The sequence below is a fragment of the Struthio camelus genome, chromosome Z (genome assembly GCF_040807025.1).
Source record: "Struthio camelus isolate bStrCam1 chromosome Z, bStrCam1.hap1, whole genome shotgun sequence".
In the NCBI taxonomy this organism is placed as follows: Eukaryota; Metazoa; Chordata; class Aves; order Struthioniformes; family Struthionidae; genus Struthio; species Struthio camelus.
This window is the reverse complement of record NC_090982.1, coordinates 25,595,662-25,611,276: the sequence shown is the minus strand read 5'-3', so window position 1 is coordinate 25,611,276 and position 15,615 is coordinate 25,595,662. Positions and strand designations below refer to the sequence as shown.

General features: G+C 39.3%; 1 protein-coding gene across 13 annotated transcripts in view; it reads right to left on the bottom strand.

The window, feature by feature from the left end:
* Positions 1-15,615, bottom strand: part of PIP5K1B (phosphatidylinositol-4-phosphate 5-kinase type 1 beta) — a 109,839-nt gene that overhangs the window by 14,208 nt on the left and 80,016 nt on the right. For all 13 annotated transcript variants that reach the window (XM_068927990.1, XM_068927992.1, XM_068927999.1 and 10 more), the window contains 6 exons: positions 14,308-14,519; positions 11,514-11,597; positions 11,357-11,405; positions 10,728-10,812; positions 6,362-6,517; positions 5,404-5,548 (listed from right to left, as the gene is read on the bottom strand). In XM_068927990.1, coding sequence (XP_068784091.1) covers positions 5,404-5,548; positions 6,362-6,517; positions 10,728-10,812; positions 11,357-11,405; positions 11,514-11,597; positions 14,308-14,519 — 731 coding nt within the window. The remainder of the gene's footprint in view (positions 1-5,403; positions 5,549-6,361; positions 6,518-10,727; positions 10,813-11,356; positions 11,406-11,513; positions 11,598-14,307; positions 14,520-15,615) is intronic.

Here is a 15,615-nt window from a genome sequence, read left to right as displayed (position 1 = left end):
TGAAGAGAAACACCCACGTGCTTTTTCTAGATCTCCATTAAAACAAACTCCAACAATAAGTACTGTATGCAGATTAGATTCACTTAAGTCAGTAAGCACAGGTGGAGGCACTCCTACTTCAGTATATACGCAAAAATCTTCCCAACAAAGCTCACAGCAACCTAAGGGGTTGCTCTTAAAACGTACTGAAAAGAAATGAAAAGATAGCAAGAGACGCGACTCTGTTCGTGGGGGATACACAACACTACTGCAACGGAGCTTTTGTGCAATTTCAACAGTGCATTGAGTTCTCATACTTAATTTTTTAATTGGAAAAGGAAAGAAAAGAAAAAGCAAGCGAAAAATCACTTTTTACAGTTACTTTCTCCCTCTCAGTAATGGTCAACCATGAGCGGAAGAGGAGCTTACTCTCAGCTGTGTTGCTGCTCCCCTCTTGCTACAGCACGCTACTTTATCTTAGTTCTTAAAAAGATAAAAAACCCAGAAGTCATTCCATCATAGCAAAACTGAGAAAACCTGGTTCTCTTTGAGCCATTCATTTCACAATCCTTCTATCGTAGTCAAAATTTCTTTCCCATGGGGATTCCTCAGCGTCTCAGTGCACTCCTTTCTAGCATCAGAGCATTTATTTACTCTTTTTCCTTTACCTGCTTGCTTATCTTCATGCAGCTTGCATGAACTTATTCTCTTTGAACTAAATTCAGTCAAATCTGTCTAACAGTTTCAGAATGTGAAGGGGGATGGGTGGGCAGACAGAACATTTAAACGTAACACACAAATCTGCTTACCTACAAAATCAGACTGACAAAAGGTACGGTTAGACAGTTATCGCAACTGGAAAACTAATACCTACAATCCCCTTCCACTGGAAAAACAGCAGAAGATTTTATTTGTATTTTTTGAGCTGTTTTCAAAAAGGATGTTTGATAAGATGACAAGTCATGCGACATTTCAGTTCAAAACATGGAATTTTCAAGAAGTTTTGATTGTGTAAGAGGAAAAAAAAAAAAAAAACTCCCACAACCTCTCAAGCCTTCCAAAACTGCAGAAGGTCTGCACTTAAAAGCAGTAATAAAGAGGTAAGAAAATGGTGGGGGTGGGAGGGAAAGTGTACAGAAAAGAATGTGCAATGAGAAAGAAAGAAAACAATTGAAAAATATACAGAAAAGCAGCGAAGAAGAAGAAAGGGAAGGGGGAAGCCCATTCTGTAGCTAGTTCTTTCAGAAAGAAGGTATAAAAACACGGGTAAAGAGAAACAAGAATTAGATTTTATACGGATTAATTCTCCTGTGCTTAAACACAGCAGAAGGATGCAGCAATCCTTGTTACGTTATCCTCCCACCGTACTGCAGGTTCTCAGGAGGCCTCCACAGATGTGAAGTACCCCCTAGCACATCATGGGATTTCATTTGGGTTCGTTACTGGAATCTATGGGACCTTCCCGAAAGGTATCTTGGAAGGAGACTTTCTGTTGTACCCTCAAACTCCTGTTTGAAACATTTCAGGAAGCACCTCTGAAGACAATAACCTCCTTTGGCTCTCTGCAATTGTAAAAGCTCTGTTAACTGACACGTCGTTCATACTGCATTTGGACTCAAAATTCAGCACATATCCTAGCAGAAAACGGACCCTTTGAGTAGTAAAGTAGCTCTGCACCAAACGTAACCCTACTTGAGGAGGAGTGGAAATCTTTGAAAACGTCAGCATAAGCAACATCTGTTAATTGTATTTTCTTCCTAAATAAATACTTTGCATTGCTTATGAGACAACCACTTGACTGAGAAACAGCTTTCTAAAACATAGATGCCAGCTGTCATTTGGCAAAACAAGAAAGCCAATGTTTGTTTAATAACCTACATCTTACAGTGTTCACCTGCTTTTTTGCTTTTACTTCCCTTTTGTAGATAAAGCTCCTTTGTGCTGAAAAATAATGGCCATCTTCCCCTGCTCCATACCCCTTCATTCACTTTTGCCAGTCCCTCTTCACACTGCCTCACTAACATCTCAAGTTTCCTCCAGCTTTCCAAGGACTGAAGAACAACTTCGTTTAAAACCAAAGAAACAAAACAGCCCTGCGTAAGAGCTAGCGATCTGCAGAAACGTTCCTAATTAGTTATGTGCCTGTGACTGCTGCGCAGTCTCCCTTTTTTGCTTTAAGTACAAGTCCCTAAATGCTGCTCTGCGTTACCTACCAAGGAAGCTCCAGTCTGTGCGGCGTCAGGATTACCTGCACCTTCCTCACGTGGCTCAGCCTCACGAGCAGGCTCCGGCTCAGCAAGTCCCCTCAGGTTAACCACACTCGCAGCACCCCACCGGCCCCCGAATCGGGGCTGCCCTGGCCCCGGCACTTGTACCACGTGAGTGCTGTGCACCCTCCACCAGACACGCTGCTGAGCACCTTTTTCATATAAAACGCTCTTTCACCCTCCTTGGAAAGCGGCTACATCCATGCTTGACAGAAACAGAGGTATTTCAGAAGAGCAGAGGTTAAAAAATGTGATGTGTGCCTCAAGGTAGGCAAATGTACTACTACTCTCTTTTTAATCAGGCAAATAACAGCATCTGTCTTCTCACTGATATGGGTCTGTATTGGCCATTAGCATTATTGGCAGTCAAGGAGCAGTGGAGATGCAGCATGCAAGATTATCTCCCCTCATTACCATAGAACAGATTTCTGACTAGTTACAAGGAAATTCTCGTATTCTCTACTTTATGACAGGACACCTTGAAGGAGGAGGGAAAAAAAAACCGGCAAAGAAGATGCCAAGCTATAATTCTATTAACTTCAAGTAGAACTTCATAGTTAAAGACTGAGCAGGCTCATATTTGTAAATCAGTCATTAATTTAAGCTTTGTTTAAAAGCCTGCTCTGGTCTTTCCATTTATCAGAGAGAAACTACAAAGTGATGGGTCCTCCATCACAGTGTTCCGTAATACTCAAAAGCAAAATTCCAGTGAGAGAAACATAAAGCATCTATCACTTAATTTGTCACAGTGGGGTGTTCAGTTTATTTATTTATTTTTTCCCCGCCAGCTTTTTTAATGGTAAGATTGAAGTTCCTCATGTGTACCATAAAAACATACATAACATTTCAGCTGCATGTATTATTTAGTGCCGCCAGGAAGGAAGGACCTTGCTGCAACGGTGCAGAAAGCAGGGCTCAGGACGATACTGCAAGTGCCCAGAATCATCTTGACAAAATTAGTATGACACCAAACATGCTTAGCAGCAAAGTCTAACAGAAAGCCCTTTCGCTATAACAGGGAAGCTAATTTTTGCAAATTTAACATGCTTAGACTGTGACATGAACCAGAGCTTGCTAGAGAGGGGCGGGGGGAAAATTGTCTACAAGCCCCATGAAATTTGGCTTAAAAGGTTAGAGCAAGGCCAGGAAGGATGCTGGACGTAAGGGCTGAGTCACCAGTCCCTGTGGAAGCAATCCCGGCTACGGGGCGAGATCTTGTGTTTCAACACGGGAGATGGAGAGCGCCGCAAACCTGTGAGTACTGGTGCAAGGCCTGACACATGAGGGGAACTTGCTGACTGTGGGTGCTGCACGCAACCTCCTAGGCTGGAGGCCCTATAGCTCCCTTCTCATTTTATAAAATACGGATGCGTGTGGTAATTGCATAACTGAAAACAGGAAGCACTTTTTTTTTTTATTGACTGAGCTATATCTGGACATTAGTAAGTCTAAATATGCACTCAAATTATAGATCTGACAAAAACTTGTTTCGTTTTAGAATGATTTTTGAATACCTCTACAGGAAAAAGTCACAGACGTACTCATAACCTTTTCATACAAGTAACTTGTAGAGGGTAAAGACTATTTGAAACATTTTATTGGCAGTAAGTGTGAACTGTTTATCCAGTCAGCTGTGCAATTCTCCTTTTCTGACCGATGCCAATGCAAAATAGTTATGGAGTTTTACTTGAGGTATACAGAAAATTTAAAAAAAAAAATAGTACTCCACAACCTTATTTTTTAGCAAAGGTTAAACTTAACACAAGACCATGGAATGTTACAGCTGTACCGTCACAGAAGACTGACAGAAGCTGAATGGAAGGAGCTCTATTTCTACTAACATTTATTAATTTGCAAATTTATTAATTTGCAATTTTATTTCTTAAAGTTTGTACGAGGCATTTTTGGACAATTTGCGGTGGTCTGTAATTAAAACTGCAGTTTTGTTACACCATAAGCCATACCTCATTTCAATTTTTAATAGCAAAACATAAAGGTTGGTGAAAGATGCTACATCAGCAAGGCTTATTTCAACCTACCGAAGAAGCAAGCTGCGCATATCACGTTGATCAAATAATTCTACATGTTATATTACTACTTATAAAATGCAATTGGTCAAGTTTTAATAAGGAGAAAAAAATCCTGCTGCTCCAAGACTGTTTGTAAATTAACTTGACCTTTTTGGACAGAGTTTAAAGAAAAGACCTGCATCTCGGCCCATGGATAAGCTGTCAGATGTACATAGCCAGTAGCGCTGGATACAAAATAATGAAATTCAAGATGCGTGAGTTCCCAACGGTTACCCTCCCTGACAAAACCAGATAGAGAAATGGCTCTCCAAAATTCAACATATGGCAAGGAGACCTCCAAGCAGGCAAGACCACGCAACACAACACCACACGCTTCCTTTCAGGCATATGAGTAGAGCCTACATGCATGCAGACCATCACCCAGCAAGAGTTCCTAGCCTGGGCGTGGTGTTGGGCACACATGGCTACCACACATTCAAGCACATATCCACATATCCAACACATATAACTCAACACATATCCAAGATCGCTCATAAGTGTCTGCACAACTTTCCCTGACATTTTCCCATTTTTATCCTTCCCAGGTTACGAACAGACAGGCTGTAATCACAGCCACTGGGGAAGGTTCGCAGATATTCACTTGAGAAAATGGTCATTTCAAAAGAACCATTCAGCTCTGCACACTTAAAATGAAGATCCACTTGAAAGTAGTTCCTTTTTCCTAATACATCAAAGTTACGTAAAACTGTATGCTTTAGTCCTGTTTTTCTGTAGCTTTTTTACAGTGCCGCCAAGTTACAAAAAGTATTTCCTGCCCTGATCTTAGCATAGCTTGGTTTGCAGTACAGACTAAAGTCCGAAGAAACTTTAACATCCAATTTGGTTTTGGAACATCATAAAAATTTCCAAGCATACCGTAATTTCTATGCTGCGTTTATGCATTTCATTTTGTAACCCCAACGCAAAATAGGTACCAAATCCTATGGGTTCATGGCACTCCTCAACACGGAGCTACAGAGACGCTCTTCATCCTGCTCTGCTTTCGCAGAGCCCCCTTCCACTGTGCACGTTGTCAGATTCTTAGCAGAAGGGTGCTGGTGGTGTGGCTCTACATATATAGCCTTTACCTGCTAGAGCAGAGTGTAGTTTCATCACGTTGACAGCGCTCATCTACATTCAGGGAAGAGGAAGAAATTGTAGTTGCCAAGGAAGCTGCTTCAAACAGCGACGGAGTACTTGGCACTAGATCCGGCCGGTGCCGCGAACTTAGCACTGCATAGACCAAAAAAAAAAAAAAAAGAAATTGTTATTACTACTTTTTATTATTATTATTATTATTATTATTTCAAAATGGATCCAAGGATCCTTACGGAGTCATACAGTTCTCTCAACAGTTTTCTGGAAACTTCTTAACATGTTTGAACTGATGAGGTTGTAACATTCACGTTCTCACGCCTGCATGCTTTTGCATTATAAAGCAAATGTCAGCTGCTGAAATTTGACAGTGCATTTAGCAGCGCATTAATTAGACAGTGCATTTAGCAGCATACAGAGCAATGCAAGGGCAAATGCTAAAGAGTGGTATGAATATCTGGTGGATTCTTCAAAGTGTCAGGACTGATCTCACGCTCCTGGGACCTGGTTTTCAGGTGGGATCCTGGTTGGTTCTCCTTTGAGCCCAGCTGCAGATGAACTCCAAAAGGGGCACAGTCTGCATCATTTCAAAAGACTCCGAGAATGATGAACTGAGCCTCATAACACTTTGTATGTTTGTTCAGAAGGCAGAGAAAAGAGTACCACTCGCTCTGACCTTAAACTGTTACTCGCATTGCACAAACTATTTTAGGATCTCCTGAAAACAAGGAGACGATTAAGACCGTTCTGTAACCTTGATTCTGACTTCCCTCTTGCTGCTGGAGGTCCACTCTTGCCGAGCAAGAGTAACAACTCACTCCGGGAGTAGTAACAGAGAATAACCCCACTCAGAAGTTTTAAAAGATCAACCAGATTGGAAGCTTTTTATTTAGGGTTGGTGCTAAATTCCTTTAAAAATATCAGGTAGCCTATTGATTCCAAGGACATTACCTTCCTCATCAAGGCTGGAATAGCTCTGCCCTTCAGTAAGGACGCCATGCTTTTCATCCTTCCACTCCTGGCTGACCGCACACACTATTTCTTGTGATGCTGCCTTTAGGGCTGCGATGGAATTGCACCGTTTCTTGGAAGGAGAAGTCTTTAAAGCTGCGTTATCAAATGAAAGCAGGCAATGAACACAGCTGCTGAATGATGTCATCCTATCATCTTTCACAGGATACGCCATTTTTAAATGGAATAGAAAAGGAGGCTAACTCTAAAGCTACAGTTTCTGAATACAGACCAAGAACACACCAGATATAAACACGTTTACCAACTATTAGCTTAAAACTAGAGCCACAGGCATCCGTGTCTCAGCTGTAAATGAAGTATTTTTGTATTTTACTGTTTTACTGAGGTTTTTTTTTTTTTTTTTTTTTTTTTTACTGTTCATAGGACAACACATCAGGTCAGTTAACCAATTTTGACATTGAATTACAAATCTCCCATGGAATATTGGCCCATGTAATCAGAGATAGAGCGGTATGGAAAGAAAAACAGTAGACAGGAAAACTGAAAGATGTTTGGGAATATTCTAGCAGGCTAAGGTCATTTTCTTGAACCGTGGACTACTGCTACACAATGATGCATGTGCTGTCATAGGATTTCCAGTTCAGTGGCACATGTCAAACATTACCTTTGGGTAAAATAAACACAGTGGAAATGTTGATGGCTTATACTGAGCTATGAGCACCCTCTTTATAATTCTTACCGGGGTCTGCCTACGCACAACGGCATCTTGGGTGAAACACCAGGGCCCAACCATTGTTACTGCTACTGATCTATGACCCCTTGTTTGTAGTAGTTCTCCCACAGGAATGCCAGCTACCTCATGCATAGATTTTTAATTGTCAAGCCCTAACACCCATGCATTGACTGCAGCGTTACCAGACGAATTGCAACACTCAACCTTGTGATCTATTACAAAACGCAAACTAAAAGCATCAAGAATACTTGGCTAAAAAACAACAAACTTGGAAGAAGAGAGTTACACGCCTCCAGGATATTGTTAAAAAATGATGTAGTAGATAGCTGTTGAACTGGCCTCTGACTAAGGCTGAATTTGCTTACGTTTTTGTTGTTATTTATGGAGGCTTGTTCTGTGCTTTAAGGGAAAAGCACGTACTTAGAACAAAGCTTAAGAGTTCAAACTGAAACGTCAGACTCAAAGTTTAAAAGCAATGTTCCTGAAGACAAGAACACTCCCACTACTTTATTTCTCAAAAGAATGATAAAGCATTTGAACTATTAATCCATATAAAAGTAGATTAATAGTCTTGGACACAGAGCAGATCAATACAAGTGGGATATTAAAACAGGTCAATAGTGTGGAAAAATAAGACAGAAATTAAGATCAGAGAGATAATTAGGCATGACATCCTTTATTGTACATTGTAGCGTTAAACTACAGAAAGAGTTGCATCTTGTATTGACATCAAGCTATCAGTCAAAAGCAGAAAGCACTGGAGGAAAAAAAAACTCATAGGTTCAGGAAACATACACAGCTGCAAGAGTAATATCTCTCATGCTACGGACTGGAGTATTAAGTTGTCTATTCCTTGCAGTGCAGTCTATTCCTATCAGTGCAGAAGAGTTCCAGGAAATGCTGGAAAGTGTTGTCTTAGACAAAGGGGCTCCCAACGCTTCTCTGGGAAAGAGCTTTGTTCTGTGGCTTAAGAGATCTCTGTCTCAGGAGGCTCCTTCTTCCTTTCAGCTGAATTTTGCCTCACTATTTTAATCATCTTTTTTCAGTTCCTTTTATTTTGATATTAATCACCATGCTGTGTCACAAAGGGCTAATTCTAATAAGCTTATACAATACATGGTTTAACTTTTCTCCAAAACGTTAGCGCTGAGCCAAGTAAGTTGTTAGTTTGTGCTAGTATTTGCTGTCATTTTCCTTTTCATCTCATTTGGTTCTATCCTTCATTTGCATTTTGTTCTACTTCCTTCCTGATAGGCATGTTTCTTACTCTAGATAATTAACGGCAATATTACAAAATAGACCAACCTAACACAGGCCAAGAAGGTATTTACAAAACACCTTCCATCAGTTTGACACAATGCCAAATGCTTATACTTTTTCTGTGGTCTTTGAGTCAGAGTCCCTTCAACGTTTCAACATTGATATCCAAACCAAATGCAGCTCCAAGAGATAAGATTATCATATTGCTAACTAGCATCCATTTTAGAGTATGCCTTCCTCTGTCAGCTACATAGTTCTAACCAACCAATTCATATCCATTTGTCAAGAACTGCACTTTCTAAAAAGCCATGAAACTCACAGAAGAGTTTTCTGGAGGATAAAAGTCAGAAACATAACTTTGCTTACAAAAAATAAAAAGTGCAATGTCAGCACCTTTAATATGGATGCATTTTACATAAACTAATTCATCTGTTTCTTTTATACTAAGGTTTTAAATTACGGCCATAACTGTTGGGGGGGGGGGGGGGAAACAACTCACGTGCTCCGATAATCAGAGCAGCTTTTCCTCACAAAGCAGTCAAGGACACAGTGAACCTCAACCACTCCCCTTTGCCTTGCTGGTCTATTAATCCCATTCCGTATAGCCTTTTTATGGCACATGCACTCAATGCATCTCAGCAGTCACCACCATTCTCCTCTGTATCTGTGGTGCTTTAGACCAAATTTCCTTTCATTAGCATGACCAATTTGTAGAGGCTTTATCCATCAATTCATTAACACTTCTAAGACTCTCTAAAAGTCCTGTCTCCCTGACTACCTGTCATCACGCATATATGGAATCACTAATTAGGGTTAATTCTATTTTTCCTCTTTTTCTTCTAAAGATTCCCCTACTTTCCTCAAAGGATCCAATTTCCTATTTTTTTTTCAGTGGTGCTACTCTTAGCCTTCCTCTCTCATCCATCTACCCCTATTCTTATTCATCTTATTTAGAAATTTCACTAAGTATTTATCACCTACTCCTCTGATTTTTCGTTCTTGGTTATCACAGTTTTTGCTCTTCTTCCTTGCTCTTTGAGACTTAATCACATATGCTGTTCTAACCTGTCATGTCCCTGACATTTTGTTTCCTGGACAGGGTCACAGAGTTTCATAAGCTCACTCCAAATAATTGGGATCGTTCAAAAAATAGTTGAATACTGTTCTTCAGATGATACTATCTTTAGACAAAACAAAGAGTAACATAGGCAAATACAATCTGAAAAATACAGAGTTTCAGTGGTAGAAGTTTTAACGAAAGCAAAACCTGAGCTGAAATTTTGACGGAAGAAGCCTGTAATAAGTTGAGTCTCTACAGTTTGATTTTGCCAGTAAAACTCTTGCCCTGACAATGAATTAGTGGTTACAGTAGGAACGGTTTCAGTGTTATATAATCCTAAATCACTCCTAGGATGCAGCTGCAAGTAAAGAGCTTATCAGGCCAAATAAATCCTACAAAACAAAATAATATAGTGCCAAGCAATTGGGACTTCTAGATCTACTGAATTTTGACTTTGCATGAGACGGTCAAGGATAAAATTTCCAGTAATCTACAATTTTTCTAATGGTTCCCTAATCATGAGATAGCAAAAACCTATAATCAGAACTTGGTATAGCCTTTGGAGACCAAGCAAACAAAAAACCCAAACAAGACCCTGTCTTTTAACGGCAAACAGCCTTAAGCTACTCTTAAGTATTTGGACAGATATGAACAAAAGCAAAGAGATTGATATTTTCTGCTTTCTGATCTACTCCAGGGTGTCATGCAACTCACGTGCAGCTATATACAACATCTTTGACTTCACATAATATAGAGAATAACAGAAGTATCGTTCTTGGTGCAAACTGAGGATTAATGCATTTCGTTTCCAAACGCATTGTTTTTGCACCTTTAGCAAATGTGCTGTTCCATCAAAAATCCACCATTACTCTTTTGCTTTTAATAGCCTTCAAATTCTTTCCGGATTTTTTTTTCAACAAAAAAAAATAATGAACTAAAACACCTAATCTTTGTATTAGGGTGAGGCTATTATTACACTACTGGAAAACCTCTAATATTAGAAGGTTACATTACACTGCATTGCGCTGTTCAAGTATGATGCCCCAAAAAAGCTGCAGATATACCCAAGAATCTCCTTCAGCGAAGACAGGGAAAACTGTACATTCAGGCAGGCGCAATCAAGGCAGCTATGAATATATAAACCCCATTGGCTCCAGGGAAGAAACTCACCTGCTAATTTTTGTAAGGTGCCACATGATCCTGGAGAAATGGCTTTCTATTACCAAGAAAGTAGTGTTATAAAGTAATGATCACTGCATTACCTAGAAGAGCAACAATGACAACTTTCTTACCTTGAACTTTTTTGAAAACTCTTGTACTCATAAACTTCAAAAATCTGTCAGCATAAAAACTTGGTCTGTGAACTGAAACAGTGTCCTGCAAGATTTAAAAAAGTCTCAGTCACATTCTCTATCGGAAAACCAACATTAAAGAGTCAAGAAAAAAGTCTGACATCTCAGGTAAATGGTACTATGCATTTCAGGCATATTCAGAAACAAACCCCTAAAGCTTTTTCACTTTTAAAGGTTAATGCTTTAACAACTTTTCTTCAAGCTGAAGTATTTAATTTATGAAGTTTCGAGTTCTGAGTTATATAGCTACATTCTACAAAAATCTTTCTAGCATTTTAAAAGACCTTTTTCATGTGATGTGCTTTTTTAACTACAGATTCATCAGCGTCCTGCTAAATGACTATTGTCCTGTCTAAATAAGGATAATTTGATCATTTTATTTACTTCCTGAAAGATTAAAAAACAGAATTAGGGCATGTTTCAGAAAATGTACTTAAAAAATTGTGGCAGTAGCCTAGATGTCATTGTGATATGTAGATTATAAAAATATCCGAACGTACTCTTTTCTGGTCAGTGGAAGTCAAAGTTTCATTATCTAAAATACCAACAACTAAAAATAATCTACTTACCCCATCATAAACAAGAGCTTTCCAGGAATGTTCCAACTTCTTCATTAATCTAAGCATATAAAAATGAAATCAGAACTGCCCTATGAAATTTCCGTATTTGCAACTAATATCAGAATAGCTGACAGCAATAAAAACTTGAAATGCAACTGCCACTTACCTATAAGACTGCAGAATATCAATAATGCCCATAAATAGAAGCAGCTTTTCCCCTTTATGGCTTTTAGCTGGAATACCTCCCATTCTGAGGGAAACAATAAAAACACTGCAAGATTATCCTTTAATATAGCTCTGACTATCACCTAGCAGATAAACTGCACCTACTCAACAAACCCCCCAAAATAAGCACAATATTAAGGCTAGGTGTCACACTGTAAAGTCACCTAAACGTGGATCACATAACACACAAGTGATTTTAAATGACAAACCCAAAGTAGGTGGGACAGAGTGATAAATAACCACTACAAGCATGGAATATTTTGGAATAACTTTTAGATAGAATTATAAATATTTAGAAAATCTGAAAATTGGAAAAGTTTAAATCAATTCATTATTAAAGAATAACAAATAAATTTGCCGAGCTAAAGAATAATCTTGTCACTTTATTGATCATTTGTGTAATAAAATTGTAGAGAGCCTTCCCATAACTCCAAGCCTGAAAAGGCTCGGTTTTGCATATTTTTCACTAAAAACGTACATGTGTACTTGCAAGACTTCTCTACAGACAGATTAGCAACAGGAAAAGTAACAGTATCAAGCTGGGAAACCTGATTACCCAGATTTCTGCTTGGTTCAGAGTATTTACTTGGCATGACCTTCAAGCAAAGGTTGTTCATTCTGAGACTTTTTCTTCCCACTCCAAACCCCCTCAGAAAGGTGTCCAGTTGTTTTAAGCACCAGAGACTGAAATCTAGTTTTCAGTTTACTTCTGTTAGCTTCTGTTGACCTTCGTGTACCCATCACAAAACTAGAAGAAGAAAAGACTGAAGATCTTGCAGCACATGCAATACCTCTATACGTTTTCTAACGGAAAAACAAGCAATATAGAGCTGAGACTGCTAGCAAAACCAGAGTTGAGAGTCCACTCCACAGCAGAAAAAAAATCCTAACTCCCACATTGAAATTCCCCAACAACTCACATTTGCTTTGTGTTTCAAAAAAGCCATGCAAAACAAGCACTGTTTTCCATCTTTGCTGATTGCTTCTCAAGTGTGATAATTAGGAAACAATTTACAGTTCCGTAATTCCTTTCCTACTGAAGGAACTCAAACTTTGTTTGTTAATAAAGTTTACCCAAATTACTCATCCTGCCACTAAAGCATAGCAACCTCTTCCCCCCACAGAACAGGACTGACACCTCAATTTTTTAAAAACTTCTCTTTATTATTTGCTTCAATTCTAGGCACAAAGGAGACTGTGTAAGAACAACTGGAGTTAGACTGGTTGTAAAGCCCCGTTACCATGAACTCCAGCTCAGTGAACTCCTCAAGTACACAGAAGAGTTCAGTGGTTTAGAAAGCTAAGTTCTATCAAGCTTTTCCTGGAAGCCCTGCCATACTTTAGACAATAAATTCAATCCAGGAGAAGCAGCAGCCCTGGCCACAGGGTGCTCCATCTTCAGGCTTGTACACAAGATACCAAGGCAGGAAAGCGACCTGGCTTCAATTTATTTATTTATTTTTATTATCCAGACTTAGGCTCTTTTCAACTGATACTTCCCTCAGTGCGGGCTGCTGCACTACCAGTTATGTCAACGCAAGAGAGGACAGAGCGCAAGGGGCCAGGGAAGGACAGAGGCGCCACAGCATGCACTCAGCGCAGCAGTACTGCACCACTGGAGATCAGGGAAGCATCACATTGCACTAGCGATGTGGACGTCCGTGGTGGGTCCCATGCCTATCACCACTGGGCTGGGACTTTTTTGGATGACCTATGCAAACAGCTTTGACTTTTACTAAAAGAAACCTGCCAACATAACACTTCTGCTACCAAACAAGAGCATTAATGCAGTATTAATTCTTATCATCTTCTATGTGAATGGAGCAATATTGAACAAAACAGGCAAAATTCAGCTCTTTTGTCTAACTTATACTCTAGGGCTCTAAACAGCTGGAAACGCTCCTTACATACTCAGTATGATCATTCACCCATTCATTTGCTGAAGGGTTAAGCACAGATTTCTTTATTGTTAATTGTATTTACCCAGACAGCTCCCTTGAGAACCATGAGAAGAGTAAACCCTTTTAATGTGAAGTTAAATCCTCCTTAGTCCTTACGATTAAGGACTAATTACACAGAATGAGAATAGGGATTGTAATGATAACACTGAATGTATATCAAAGGGAACAGTTGATTAACTATGGTCTACATACCTAAATTTCTGTTGCAATTTCTGCTAGACAGAAAAATAAGAAAAAAGCAGCTGTTCTTAAATTCAGGAAATATCCTGAAATACCCAGCATGGCTATGACTGCACTTCAGTACTTGATGACAGTTCTATGCATTGAGTATGCTACTCTGAGAGGCAAATAACCCCTGCAGAAATATCTATGTCAACGTTAACAAGTAGTTTTTGCTCATGGCTCATGAGGCTGCTTCCCGTTAAAATTAGATTATGCATGGAACTTGTGTAACGGCCGTCTCATTTACAGGTGAATACATTTGTGCCTACATAAGTCATTTTGAACTAACTAAATTTGCTATCATATCTTTACAGATGATCAATCAACCAATCAACTTTTTTATTTCCTGTTCTCCAGCAAACCTCAGTGGTGCAGATTTGAAAATGTTACAAGGCACGGACAAACCTTATTTGGCTTAATCTTTCATTTCCTGAAATGCTGCACGCTCTTGCATGGTTTACCAGTATCAAACTTTTTATAAAACGGCACAAACTGAAGAGATGGAACACACAAATTTTAATAGTAGCTTTAAAAGCAGACTATGGCACTTACGTATTTGTTGCCTCTGTGATGACAGAGTCCCCAGACTTCCCGGGGCCCTGTATAGACTCCATGGCTGTAGAATAGAGAACTTTCTGCCCTCCAGGACGTTTCGCATCAGATGTGCTCTGGGAACTGTCGCCCTCTTTGTCTTTCACGTTACTGTCCAGTATGTGGATGCCCAGTAGCAGACTATAATCCATGATCTTAAAACTTTCTAATACCTATCAACAAAGAAGAACTGGCTGTACTGAAACAGAAAAAGACTGCATATGACTTCATCAACTATACCGCAGCATCTTGAGAATCTAGGGAAAAATAAGCCTTGAAACTCAAAGTTTCTTTCATGAGGAAAATCAGCAAAATGGTAATGAAAGAAAATTTTTACTACCCCCTGCAAGTCAAAGTGCTAAGTAACTAATTATCTCAATATGCTTTTTTACAAGTGGGAAAAAGAAGATGCATAGCTGAAATGAGACCTAACATACTTGGTAGTTAAGGAAGATCTGTCTAGTCAGTAATTATTTTCATTTATAGCAAATAAGCACTTAACAGGTCCACTATGTACTTATGTGCTGCCAAGATTTTTAGAAGACACCTCTAAAGCATGCTCTTTATTGAGCATTTTTACCTACACTGAAAAACTGCTCTCTCCTTCCACCTCCTGTTTATAATGGAAAAATCATCCTTGGAGCATTTCAAACGTCTAAAAGCGCGTTTGTTATGATCTTCGCATTAACAGCTGATGGGATTTGGGTATATAATTCTTGCATCTTTCCTTAATAGGCTAAAGAGGGCCCCTCTAAACTGCAAAGGCAGTTTTATGCCTGAAGCACAGCTTTTCAACCAGCCTTCTCTCTTAGCTCTGCTAATCACTTTGCCTCTGATAGTAGCAGGTTCCCTTTCCTCACATGTATTCCTGTGAGATTCTGGTCACTTACATCATTACAAATTCTGGTGTACTTCCCTTAAAGGGAAAAATCATTCAAGTTGACATCTAAACATGCAAACTGAAACAAGCCATAATCCTTTTTAATGATATAGCCAAGATGCTAGCAGACAGCTACTGTATTAAGTATCTTGCACAATAGCAGCGCTAACTGAAGTGAGAAAAACTAGTAACAACCAAGAATAACATGTCGTGCCATGCATCCCTCCTTTACTTCATGCAGTTCAGCAATGACATTTTTGGGCACACAATGACCTACTGATAACTTAGCACCGAATCAAGAAGTACTACATCTTTTTACCTGAATAAGAACAAAATACGATTTTACAGGGACAGCAACTAAAGAGCAGTAACTTCAGGCACGGCAGTTT